Source organism: Nicotiana tabacum, chromosome 12 (assembly GCF_000715075.1).
Source record: "Nicotiana tabacum cultivar K326 chromosome 12, ASM71507v2, whole genome shotgun sequence".
Lineage (NCBI taxonomy): Eukaryota > Viridiplantae > Streptophyta > Magnoliopsida > Solanales > Solanaceae > Nicotiana > Nicotiana tabacum.
In genome coordinates, this window is record NC_134091.1 from 126,872,240 (window position 1) to 126,885,091 (window position 12,852).

General features: G+C 37.2%; 2 protein-coding genes across 3 annotated transcripts; both read left to right on the forward strand.

The window, feature by feature from the left end:
• Positions 1 to 738: 738 nt before the first annotated feature.
• Positions 739 to 7,565, forward strand: LOC107793975 (uncharacterized). Of its 2 annotated transcripts, none has more exons than XM_016616424.2 (7): positions 739 to 2,630; positions 4,375 to 4,465; positions 4,668 to 4,825; positions 4,928 to 4,979; positions 5,085 to 5,167; positions 5,860 to 5,953; positions 6,520 to 7,565. In XM_016616424.2, exons 1-7 carry the CDS (start codon positions 1,107 to 1,109, stop codon positions 7,125 to 7,127), a joined length of 2,610 nt encoding a protein of 869 aa, XP_016471910.1. In that variant the 5' UTR covers positions 739 to 1,106; the 3' UTR covers positions 7,128 to 7,565. The 2 variants fall into 2 exon arrangements, with proteins under 2 accessions (XP_016471910.1, XP_075083167.1); XM_075227066.1 differs by having other exon boundaries at positions 6,539 to 6,691.
• A 997-nt stretch (positions 7,566 to 8,562) lies between these two features.
• LOC107793976 (protochlorophyllide reductase) lies at positions 8,563 to 12,481 on the forward strand. The gene is made up of 5 exons (XM_016616425.2): positions 8,563 to 8,784; positions 9,017 to 9,115; positions 9,892 to 10,417; positions 10,916 to 11,274; positions 12,071 to 12,481. Exons 1-5 carry the CDS (start codon positions 8,731 to 8,733, stop codon positions 12,224 to 12,226), a joined length of 1,194 nt encoding a protein of 397 aa, XP_016471911.1. The 5' UTR covers positions 8,563 to 8,730; the 3' UTR covers positions 12,227 to 12,481.
• The last annotated feature ends 371 nt before the right edge of the window (positions 12,482 to 12,852 follow it).

Below are 12,852 nucleotides of genomic sequence, written 5' to 3' on the forward strand. Positions count from 1 at the left end.
ACACCTAGTTTAATTGAATGTGGATCTGGAATTTAAATTCTATAGTTTGGAATACTTTTGTAAATCCATTGGTCGTTTGAGTTACTGCATTTGAAATTAATAGTTATACGAATTTAATAGATTTCTGAACACAAATATAAAATTCAAATCAAAATTATTAAATTTGTAATTCGACAGAACCCTGTTATTATTAGTACACTAATTAATTAATTCATATTCTCACTTTGATTTGTAATTTAATGAAGATAAATTAGTATGGTTTGATTCAAATATCAAGTGTGAGTATGTTTTTACTACTTGCCATCTCTTCAACTTCATTATTATCCATCTAACTACTAATTCACCAACAATATTATCATTTTTTTAAAAATATTTTGTTCAAAAAGTATAATTCATTCTCCAACCAAATACTAGAATACATTATTTAAAAATAATTTCAGAAAATAAGTTTTTTCCTTAAAAAATATTTTGTAAAGAATATTTTTTACCAAACACATATAGTACTAGCAATTATTGACTTAAAATTCATAACCATCAAAGGAAGTGGTGCAGTGGATGCGACTGTTCTTCTCTTAACTAGATGTCTCCGGTTCGAATTTTGAGTATAGAAAAATCTGTGGTAGGAAACGCTTTTGAAAAATCGGATATAATCGCGCTTCAATGCGAGCAAGGACACGGAAACAAAAAAAAAATTGTAAAATTTAAAGATTTGCAACTTGCCCCCGTTTCAATGGAGCACTTATTGTTTTTCTTCATTTCTTTCTGTCCTTTTTCCTTTGGTCTTATTGAGTCATTTCTTTCTTCTTCACTTCCCCCTGCATAGGGCTTCGTTACCTCTTTCTCTCTCTCTCACACACGCACTCTCTCTCTCTCTCTCTAAACCCATCATCGGATCTGAGTTCCCAAAACTAACCCCACAATCTGCCCGTTTTCCCACACACTCACAAGACTCTCACATCCTCAGTTTTCACTCTCACTCATATTTATACACGCAGAGATACTTTGTACACATTACTGTGAGCTCAGTTTATAGCTGGATCTCAGTCTTGGAGTTGATTTTGAGGCATTTTCATGGGAATGCCGCCTCCAAACGTAGGAGGAGAAGAATGAGCAAAACTATTGAAGTAGAAGAATACGAAGAGAACGACTACTTTCACGACTCTCTTGATCGTTTACTCTCTTCTTCACACACTTCTTGTTCCTCCTCTTCTGAAGACGAAAACGAGGATGGATATCCTATTTCCAATTTGGGATCCCCCAATTATGCCATTTTAGACCCACATTCAGTCCCTAAATTCCCAATGGGCGTTTTAAACAACTATGATGTGTGGATCTCAGAACCTTCCTCTATTGAAGAACGCCGTTTTCGTCTTTTTCGTCAAATGGGTCTTAGCCTCAGATCGGTTTCATCACTTCATTTGAAGTGCCAGACTATTAGTAGTAGCAAATGTAGTGTTTCTGGGATCGTTCGATCAAAATTAGATGGCGATTCCAATTCCTCTAGTTTTCCTTCTTGTTCTTCAGTTCATAAAAGTAGTGAAATTCTTTGTGTTAATGCCGATGATAGTATAGTTGTACATAATAATGGAAATGTGGATCAATTACATAATGGCGATGGATCTGCAGCGGTGGCGATTAGAGCTGATTCGAGGGACAATGAAAGCTGTAATTTGTTGGAAAATGGTGAGGTAGAGGAGGAGAATGATTTGGAATCGAATGGAGACGTTGAAATTGAGGAGACGGCGTGTACTATAAAGGATCTGGATAATGGGAAGAAGTTTGTGGTCAATGAAGTGAGAGAGGACGGGATGTGGAACAAACTTAAGGAAGTCAGTACCGGTAAGCAATTGACTATGGAAGAATTTGATATGTGTGTTGGAACTTCACCAATTGTTCAGGAATTAATGAGACGACAAAATGTGGAAGACGGTAATAATAATAATAATAATAATAATAATAATAATAATTTGGATATTGTGAATGGGATTGCTGGAGCTGGGCTTAAAACTAAGAAAAGGGGAAGCTGGCTAAAGAGCATTAGAAATGTGGCTAGCTCGGTAACAGGTCATAAGGAGCGACGAAGTAGTGATGAGAGGGACACGTCTTCTGAGAAAGGTGGCCAAAGGTCAAGCTCTGCGACGGATGATAGTCAGGATGGTTCGCTTAATGGACCTGAAAGAGTTAGGGTTCGACAATATGGGAAATCCAGCAAAGAACTTACTGCTCTTTATAAGAGCCAAGAGATACAAGCACACAATGGTTCTATTTGGACTATTCAATTTAGTTTGGATGGAAAATATCTTGCTAGTGCTGGTGAGGACCGCGTCATACAAGTTAGGAAGGTTACATCATCGGAGAGGAAAGGTGATCTATTGTTGGATAAGCGAGAAGATGGGAATTTGAATCTATTGTTTTTGGCTACTGGATCTCCAGAGCCAGCTACTATGTCGCCAAATTTTGATGGTAATTTTGAGAAGAAAAGAAGAGGAAGGTCATCTATAAGTCGAAAATCAATAGGCTTTGACCATGTTTTGGTGCCAGAGACTGTTTTTGCGCTTTCAGAAAAGCCTATCTGTTCATTTGAGGGCCATTTGGATGATGTGCTTGATCTCTCGTGGTCCAAGTCGGAGGTTAGCTGGCATTCTTATTTTTATCTTAGTATCTAATTGCTTGAACTGGTATTCTAATTTTTATCCTACTTAATTTAGTATGGATTAATAATTATGACCTGAATATAACATAATGGATACAGAAGATTTGTGAAGTTGATGCCAACTTATTTCACATTAAGGTGTTAGGATTAGTTGATTGATTTATTGATATATGTGCTCTTTTTTCATAGAGTTTCATCTAACAAAAGAATCATTTTTAGTTGAATTGTTCGAAATAATCTGGCAGTTTTTTATTTTATTTTATAGCAAATCACCAGCTTCTATGCCATTCGGTTTCTAGAATATTTTCAGGATGCAGTTTTATGGTCCTAAAGGTTGCACCTATTACAGGTGGCCTTTTTTTTTTTTTTTTTTTTTTTGCTTTTTGAAGCTTCTATGCTTCTGCTTCTTGTAATATTTTGCATCTTCTTGATGACATCAATGAAGCCAATTATTTCATCAAAAAGGTTGCACCTATTACATCATATAATGATTTTATACGAAATTCCTCTGGTGATTATAGATAAGTACAATATGAAAAAAAAAAATCTTGGATCACAGTAATGCCAAGGCATTCGTATGGAGTTGGGAATTGGAAATACATCAGAAACTTATGGAATATGTTCTCAGAACACATTTACATAAAAGTAGGCGATGGTAGAAAAACTATATTTTGGAAATAAAGATGGTTAGGATATATAACCCTCAAAAGTTCAGCTCCTTGACATTTTCAGCATAGTAAATAATCACGCAGAAAATTACTTGTCCACTCAAGGACGGAACATTCGCCTTAGAAGGTGCAGTGATTGGGAAATGGAGATTATGAGCAGCTTCATGCAGATAATGATAGATAGCTTCCAGAGGCAGCAATCAATACCAGATAGGATAGTATGTAAGGAACGTAAGGATGGTCTTTTCTCAGTAAAGCCTGGCAAAAGTATTATTCTTAAAAAAGTATTGTCTCAAAGTAGAAAACAAGAACAAATATGGCCATGAAAATTGATATGGAGAAACAAAGCACCTTACAAGGTATAGTCGTTTTCATGGGTAGTGGCCAGAGAGGCTTGCTTGACCCAACGGTCTTCAAATAAGAGGTATGACCATTTGCACCTGACGTGTAATATGTGAAGAAGATTATGAAGATGCAAAATACTTATACATCCGCTGCAGAATCACAATCCAGATGTGGTACATGTTTTTGATTTTGCTTGAAGTCAAAATCTCAATACGTACTACATTGTTGGAATAGAAGAGGACTACAAAAAGGCAACAAAAAATTGTGGAGCACTATACCAGCGGCTGTATGGTTGACTGTTTGGAAGGAAAGAAATTAGAGATATTTGGAAGGCAAAAGGGAAAATATTTGTACCTTAAAGCATCCTTATATGTTTAGCTCTCTTAGCCTTTCTCGTATACAAATGAAAGTGTACAAGACGTAAATGGTTAATTTCCTTAGTTCTTTCACTTGTAGCTGGTGTACTAAGAAACATATTGTTGGGATTGTACTACTCGTCCATTGCAATCGCTGTTTAATTAACATTTTCAGTACATTTGAAAAAATATTGATGAGCGGTAAGTGGTAACCCCTAAGAATATAGCTCTTCAAAAATTTGTGTCCAGATGCCCAATAAGTTCCCGTATTGAATAAGTGAGCTCTATTTCATGGTAATTTTCCTGGATACATCTCGTTAACGTTTGTCTTCCTCCCACTTTCCTTTACCAGCAATTGCTCTCATCATCAATGGACAAAACAGTGCGGCTTTGGGAACTTTCTAGCAAATCTTGTTTGAAGATCTTCTCACACAGTGACTATGGTATATGTACCTGAACTCTTATCTTTTCACTACTCTACTCCCCAGGCCAGTTTTAGAGTTCCATGTTTCAGTCGTAAGATTCTGTAGACAGGAAGAGTGTTTTAGTGTATGGCCTAGAAATTAGTAGTATGTTAATAGATGAATTGGAACTTTTTCACAAATATGCTGATTGCAATGTTTTCTTTTCCTTGCCTTGATTCAGTAACCTGCATCCAGTTTAACCCTGTTGATGATAGATACTTCATCAGTGGGTCCCTAGATTCTAAGGTTCGTATATGGAGCATTCCAGAGCGGCAAGTTGTTGATTGGAACGATCTGCATGAGATGGTCACTGCTGCTTGCTATACACCAGATGGTCAGGTGAGAGTCTGCTAAATCCTATTAAAAGGCGAAAACCAAATGTCCTGGATTTGCATATTTTACAGTTTAAGTTTCTAATGCGTTTTTGTAACTTTTTTCAAGGGGGCATTTGTTGGGTCGTACAAGGGGAGCTGTCATTTGTACAACACATCAGGTTTGACTTACTGTTCCTTTGCTGTCCCCTCTTTATTCCCATCTTCTTCTGTAGAGGGAAGTTATGTACTCCACATGTTGATACTTTATGCTTCTCTGCTTTCAGATAATAAATTGCAGCAAAAAGCTAAAATCATTCTGCAGAATAAGAAGAAAAAGGCTCACCAAAGGAAAATTACTGGTTTCCAGGTACAGTAATTTTAATTGATTGCTGATGCTGGAGTTTATCTTTACAAGTTCATCTACGTACTTTTCTTGTATTAACAAGATACTTTGCATATGCTATGTCTGTGCATATCCTTATCTAACTTTTAATTGTTTACTGTTGTTTTATATTCTAAAAGTTCAAGTAAATAATTTATCAAGGTTCTTTCGAATAAAAGAACAAAAATATCAAATAATGATATGTTACCTTTTCAAAAAGAGTTAAATAATGGGTAAACAAATAGGAAGTAGTGTTGTAGATTAGGAGCTAAATTCGCTTCCAAGAGACAAGGGGAAGGCAGACGGCAAATATTAATCCTTCATTGCTAAAAGATGCACGCCCTCTATTTTGCTATTTAACAAGTAATCTGATTGTACTTGGCACAATTATTTGTAAAGTTGAAGCCTATATGGAATTTAAACAGAATCTGGTTAATGTATTTGGGATAAAATTAAACTTTGAAAGAATTTGAACTTTTCTCAAGTATAGAAGTGAGTCTCACATACAGATTACATACTAAAATATTGAAAAGTGTAGGAAAAAGTTTTCCTTTTAGGAAAGTGAATGCAATTTTTAGGACAATCTAAAAAAGGAAGTATGGCAAAATTTGTGATGGATGAAGCAGTTCAAGTAGTCTGTTTAAATTGGTTAGCAACTGATATTTTTTCATGAACAGTTTGTGCCAGGAAGTACAACCCAAGTGCTTATAACATCTGCAGACTCAAGAATCCGTGTTGTTGATGGTTCTGATCTTGTTCACAAGTTCAAAGGTACATTAACTGATATATTACCTTATGAAGCTTGTGGGTTGCATTGATATTGCTATGTTAGAATTGATTAAAGTTTCAACTTCGGTTGACTTGACCACTAGTCCATGTTGCACAGACTCTTCAAAATCCTTGCCGCAGCCATGTCAACACGACATGGGTGTGGGATCCACTCCGGATTTGGTCAACTTACCTTGGGTGCTTTGACTATATCTATGACCGAGAAGTATAGATTGATTGGGTATTTGGTTTGATTTTTGGGAATTTGGTTTGATTTTGTGGGTTTATGTCATATATGTATGGTTATATAAAGTACGAGAATGCTTTGCTATTATACGAGATATCTTATGAATAAGATATTAGTTGTTTATACTGTGTGAGTTGATCTTTTTTGAGGAGTCTGAACCTTTTGCTATTTCTCCTTTCTTTGTGCTGCTAAACAATCTTTTCCACTGCTTGAACTTTTAGCTATTTAGGAATTGTGTATGCATGTTTTTCTATTATGCACAATTTTCATTTTTAGTTTCTTGTACTCTTCCTCGTCATCGAGTTAGCACGAACTATGACAGGTTTTCGTAATACTAGTAGGCATATCTCAGCCTCTATGACCGCCGATGCTAGATATGTGGTCTGTGCCAGTGAGGATTCACATGTCTATATCTGGAAACATGAAGGCGATTCTCGACCAAGCAGGAATAAAGGTGTTACTATTACACAGTTTTATGAGCATTTTCATTCTCAAGATGTTTCAGTGGCCATTCCTTGGCCTGGCATGTCCGATACATGGAGATTTCAAACTACATCTTCGGGGGAACAAAGTGATCATGTTGGTATCGACGAGGTGTCCACTGCTAACCATCCACCTTCACCTGTTGAAGAGAATGGCAACGAGTGCTCGCCGTTGACTTCTGGCTGTAGTAACAGCCCTCTTCATGGAACCATATCTAGTGCCACGAACAACTACTTTATTGATAGAATCTCAGCAACATGGCCGGAGGAAAAACTTCTTCTAGCTACTAAATATCGTAGTAGTCCTCGAGCCAGTACAGATTCTAGTATTGATTTTTCCAGTGGTTTAAATCAAACAAAGTCTTGCTGGGGTTTGGTGATTGTAACTGCAAGCCACCGAGGGGAGATCAGGATTTTCCAAAATTTTGGCTTACCAATCCGGTTTTAGAGACAAAATGCAAGTCTTCGCGATGATTGGAATAATACATGACCCATGCACAAAGCAAGAACGTCTCGGGTTTGTTGGTCGAGATGCCACAATACACAGCTACAGCCAAATTGTCGAAATTTGTACAGATATTGGTGAGATATGTAATATAAGCAATTTTTCTTTTTTTTTTTGTATCAAAGACTCAGATAAGGACCCTGCCTGACTAGGCACTGTGAAGGGGGGAAGTAGGGCAAACAGAAAGAGGAAAGATCTATCATGATCTGAGGATAGTATAATGAAAAGGAAAAAAAGAAGGTACAACTTTGTTAGAAAAATATACTACTAGTTTTTTCTGTAATCAGCAATTGTAGAGTTGAAAATCTTGTAATTTCATTGTACATTTAATTGAAACACAATTCTTTGATAATTCACTCAAGCAGGCTTTGTATGCATAAAGTCAGTGAAGCTAAGAGTGAATGAGTTCTGTTGTACTTGATGTTCATCTATGAGTAGATGTAGAAATGTATTTGTAAGAGTTTCTTCAACATTGACATCCTCCCCTCTTGTCCATTCCCGACTTGTTTGAGACTGAAACATAGTTATTGTCATTGTAGTAAAAATCAGTATAAAAATTTGAGTGAGATTTTGTAGAAGCACTAGATAATTAGTTTGTGAGGTGTGATAGTTGCTAGCTTTTGAAGCATGTATTCAAGAAAGTTAAGATGATTTTTAGCCGCCACTACAGCTACTATGCATCAATCCCAAATAAGTTCAAGTTGCTTCGTTTAAGATTTGTCTCAGTTTAATGTTATATGCTAAATAGTTTTATTTTAATTTTATTTTCTAAAATCTAATTTGTTCAGCTGTGACAATGCTAATTTTCAAAAGCAAGAAAAAACACCAATGTACTTCTCATAATTAAGTTACAGCCAAACTTTTTTTCTGCCCAATACCCATAATGAGGCCCTTACTAATTTCAGTTCGCGCCGTGTAGGGCCAATTAAGGGGGAAGCGCTCCCGATCAAAATTTTTCCCTTCTTAAAACTTGAACCTGATACTTCTGATTATAATTTTAGGTTTTTTTATTTTGAAACAATCTATTGAAGTAAGATTTTCTTCCAGAAAAACCTTTCTAAATTCAAAACAAAAGAAAAGCAGAGTGTTTTAATTTTTAAGAAGCATTTTTGGAACATTCCTAAAAATATTATCCCAATTGCATGGAGAGTTTAGCTGTCTTGTGTCTTCGGATTTTCCAGGCTGAAACCCATACCTATGGAAGTAGATTGCTTTGGGCAGAGAGCCAAAATAAAATATCCTTTTTCTTGTATCTATCCAATGAGAAAAAAGTTCCAAAAATATCAGAGAAAATCTAAACCTTGAATTCTGATTGGTGGCTACAAATTGATGGGGCAGATACTTCCATAAAAAACTATCTTATCCAACCCCTACTTTCATATCCAAAATGACATTATTATTTTGTCTCAAATCACTGTTACAGCCATCATTTCCACTGTATATATATAAGTGACCAAACCATTGCAATATCAGTAGTTCAAGCACTCTTATTTTAATATCTTTAGCTGACTTTAGACCAACCCTTTTTCTTTTCTTGAACATTTTCATGGCTCTTCATGCTGCTGCTCTTGTTCCTTCTACTTTCTCCATTTCCAAAGAGGTAGTATTTTCCTTCCCATTTCGTCAAGAAAATCTGTTGTTCGGATTTTTCAAAAATGTTGCCGCGTCGGATCCTCCAAAACTAGTGTATATTTGGAGGATCTGACACTGTGCGACAACATTTTTGAAGAGTCCGAGTAACGTAATACTTTGATCAGCTTGTATTTTAGTCTGCAATTGGAATCTGAAGCTACATTACTGATTCTTTCTTTTATCAATTTGTAATCTTGCAGGGGAAAGCTAGTGCAAACTTGAAGAATTCTAGTCTCTTTGGAGTTTCTCTCTCTGACTACACTAAATCTGATTTTGGCTCCTCTTCATTCAAAGTCAAGGTACCAAATGCAGCACATTGATACTCTCTAGCTCAATTTCATTCTAATTTCTATGTGATGATATGTAATAGACATGGATTTTATGATGTTAATTTGACACATATTACAATAGCGGTGGTGGAACAAGGTATTAAAGTAGTGATTGAAAAGTTAGTTTGACTGAGCAAACATCACAATAATTGCGAAATATGAGCAAAAAGGGCAGCCTAGTGCACAAGGCATCTTGGGTTAACGCAAGGTCCAGGGAAGTGACGCACCCTAAAGGGTGTGATGTAGACAGCCTATGGTTGCTTCCACGGCTCGAACCTTTGACCTATAGGTCACATGGAGACATCTTTATAGTTGCTCCAACGCTCCCCTTCTAATGGCTAAATATGAGCAATTTACTGAATTTGGACAACATTTGAAAGATGTATAGAAGTAGAATTGTCAAATATTTTACCCCAGGGCTTAGCTCTAGTGGTAAGAGCGCAGTGCGTAATGTGGTTTGAATCCTGCTGCATTCAGAATCCTACTATATAAATAGAAAATGGTAGAAGGGTGGACCCATTATCCACCTAATTTTGGACCATACGCCATTGTCCCTTGGAAAATTCTCGGTTATAAAAAAGAATCAAATATTCTCTAACATCTCAAAATAGAAAAAAGTGTCATAAAGATTGGAATGAAGAGAGTATTATTATTCTATGTTAAAGTTTCATGTGAATCACTCCTAGAGTCCTTTTGTAGAAATAGCAAAAAAGTTTCAAATTTTACTGATATTTGATTTCTTACAGAGCCAAAGAAGATTGTCCAATGGAGCAGTAAGGGCAACAATGGTTGCATCTCCAGGCGTAACCACTAATTCTCCAGCAGGAAAGAAAACCTTAAGAAAAGGGTGTGCAATTGTCACTGGAGCCTCTTCAGGATTAGGCCTGGCCACAGCAAAAGCACTATCCGAGACCGGAAAATGGCATGTAATTATGGCTTGTAGGGACTTTTTAAAAGCTGAGAAAGCTGCAAAATCAGTTGGCATGCCTAAGGAGAATTACACCATCATGCATTTAGACCTCGCGTCGCTTGACAGCGTCCGCCAATTCGTCGATAACTTCCGGAGGTCTGGTCGTCCTCTTGATGTATTGGTTGCCAATGCAGCTGTGTACCAACCAACTGCTAAAGAGCCTTCATTTACAGCTGAAGGCTTTGAGATTAGTGTTGGCACTAACCACCTTGGACATTTCCTTCTTTCAAGATTGTTGCTTGATGACTTGAAGCAATCTGATTACCCTTCAAAAAGACTCATAATTGTTGGTTCAATTACAGGTAACTGAAACACTTAGCACATTGAGTATTACAATAGTTTCCCATAAGCACAATAGCGCTCTCACATATCTGCTATGCCCTTGCTTACAGAGGCGGATCCAGAATTTAAAATCTATGGTTTCAACCTTAACTTTTAGCATTGATCTCGTTGGTTTAAACCTATCATTTGCTGCAAATTTAATGAACTTTTACACAAAAACTTATATTGTGTGTAGAAAGTACTAGGTTCGGATGAACCTGGTAACGCCACTCTACATCTACCCCTGCTTGCCTATTGCCTTATCCCTTACTAAGAAACTAATCTTAATAGAAGCCCTTCTTTGTCAAAGCCACTTTCTTCCTTCTTGTTTTAGTGAAATACGCTCTCTTTTAGCTGGTTCCGCCTTATCTATTCATCTATTTTCTCAAATGGATATTAAGGGATCTCTCTTGTATATAGACTTGTTTGTACTCTTTTTCGTGGGAGACTAACTTTTCTTGACTAAAATCATATGACAGGAAACACGAATACTTTGGCTGGAAATGTACCTCCAAAGGCAAATCTTGGTGACTTGAGGGGTATGGCCGGGGGTTTAAATGGAATTAACAGTTCAGCGATGATCGATGGTGGGGAATTCGACGGTGCAAAAGCGTACAAAGACAGCAAAGTCTGTAACATGCTCACTATGCAGGAATTCCATCGTCGATACCACGAAGAAACTGGCATTACATTTGCCTCTCTTTACCCTGGCTGCATTGCAACAACAGGGCTATTCAGAGAGCACATTCCCTTGTTTAGGCTCCTTTTCCCTCCATTCCAGCAGTATATTACTAAGGGATTTGTCTCTGAGACTGAAGCTGGAAAGAGACTTGCTCAGGTAACAATAATTATTAGTACTAATAAATATAATGACAGCCAACCTTGTCAACATATAAGATGCATTTATCTAACTCTTAGTTTTGGACCTGAATAGAACAGAATGAATATAGATCATTTATATAGCTAAGCAGGGACTGAGCTACAGCCTGCTGAAGGATGATCAATTGAACACCCTTGTCGAAAAATTATTTATATCGGTCAAGTATCACTTTCACACAGGACATGACATGACATCCCAGTGCACAAGGCATCCCGCGTTCACACAGGGTTCGGGGAAGGGCCGCACCTCAAAGGGTGTGATGTAGTCAGCCTACCTTAATGCAAGCATTAGTGGTTCCTCGACTCGAACCCGTGACTTATAGGTCATATGGAGGCAAATTTACTTTTGCTCCAAGACTCCCCTTCATCAAATATCACTTTCACACATATATGTTAAATCTTGAATACCCTCAGCGAAATTGCTGATTTCGCTATTGACTAGTTTGGGATTGAGAAATAGTTGATTGACGGATGCATTTATTCTAATTCAGTTTTGGTCTTGAATAGAACGGAATTAATATAGATGACTCAAATAACCACCCTTCGCCTAAAGATTATACTGTGTATATAGGTCAAATATTACTACTTTTATACATATATATACTAACTCTTGAACGCCCTTAGAAAAATTTCAGACTTTTTTCACTGTAGATTAGGCTGACTAGCTTGAGATTGAGACGTAGTTGATTGACTGATAGCTAACTCTTGGTTTGCAAATCTTTAACATAAGCTATTCTTTTATTTATCTTATGCAGGTTGTAAGTGATCCAAGCCTGACTAAATCAGGTGTGTACTGGAGCTGGAACAAAGATTCAGCTTCTTTTGAGAACCAGTTGTCTGAAGAAGCCAGTGATGCAGAGAAAGCACGTAAAGTATGGGAAATCAGTGAGAAGCTTGTCGGTTTGGCTTAAATTTTGGGACTAACCTTAACCATTGCCAAGGCAAACAAGAAAAGAAGAGTTGATGAGTGAGAATTTGAATCGGAATTTCTAGGCTGTTGTAAAGAGAACTGTCACTTTAGTTAGGATTGAAAATAAATGTCAGTCACCTTGTTATTTTCTGATGGAAAATGTCACTAATTCATGTTGAAGTTAAGTGAAGTGATGGCTCATGAGCATTGTTAGACATCAGGAGCATGGAGTTTGCAATTCAACTTCTCTACTTAACTCTAGCAATTAAACTCGGAGGTCACGGGTTCGAGCCGTGGTAACAGTCTCTTGCAAAAATGTAGGATAAGACAGCGTACAATAAACCCTTGTGGTCTGGCCCTTCTCCGGACCCCGCGTATAGCGAAAACTTAGTGCACCGGGCTGCCCACACACTTATATTAAGCAGCAACAATGATAAAGTTGTCTCTGTATGACCTATAGGTCACGGGTTCGAGCCGTGAAATCAACCATAGATACTTGCATCATAGTAGGCTGCCTACACCACACCCCTTCCGAACAGGCGTGTGCACCGGACTACCCTTACTTATATTAAACAGCAGGACTTGAAAATGAATCAATCAACTAGGCCTCAATCCGAACTACTTGGG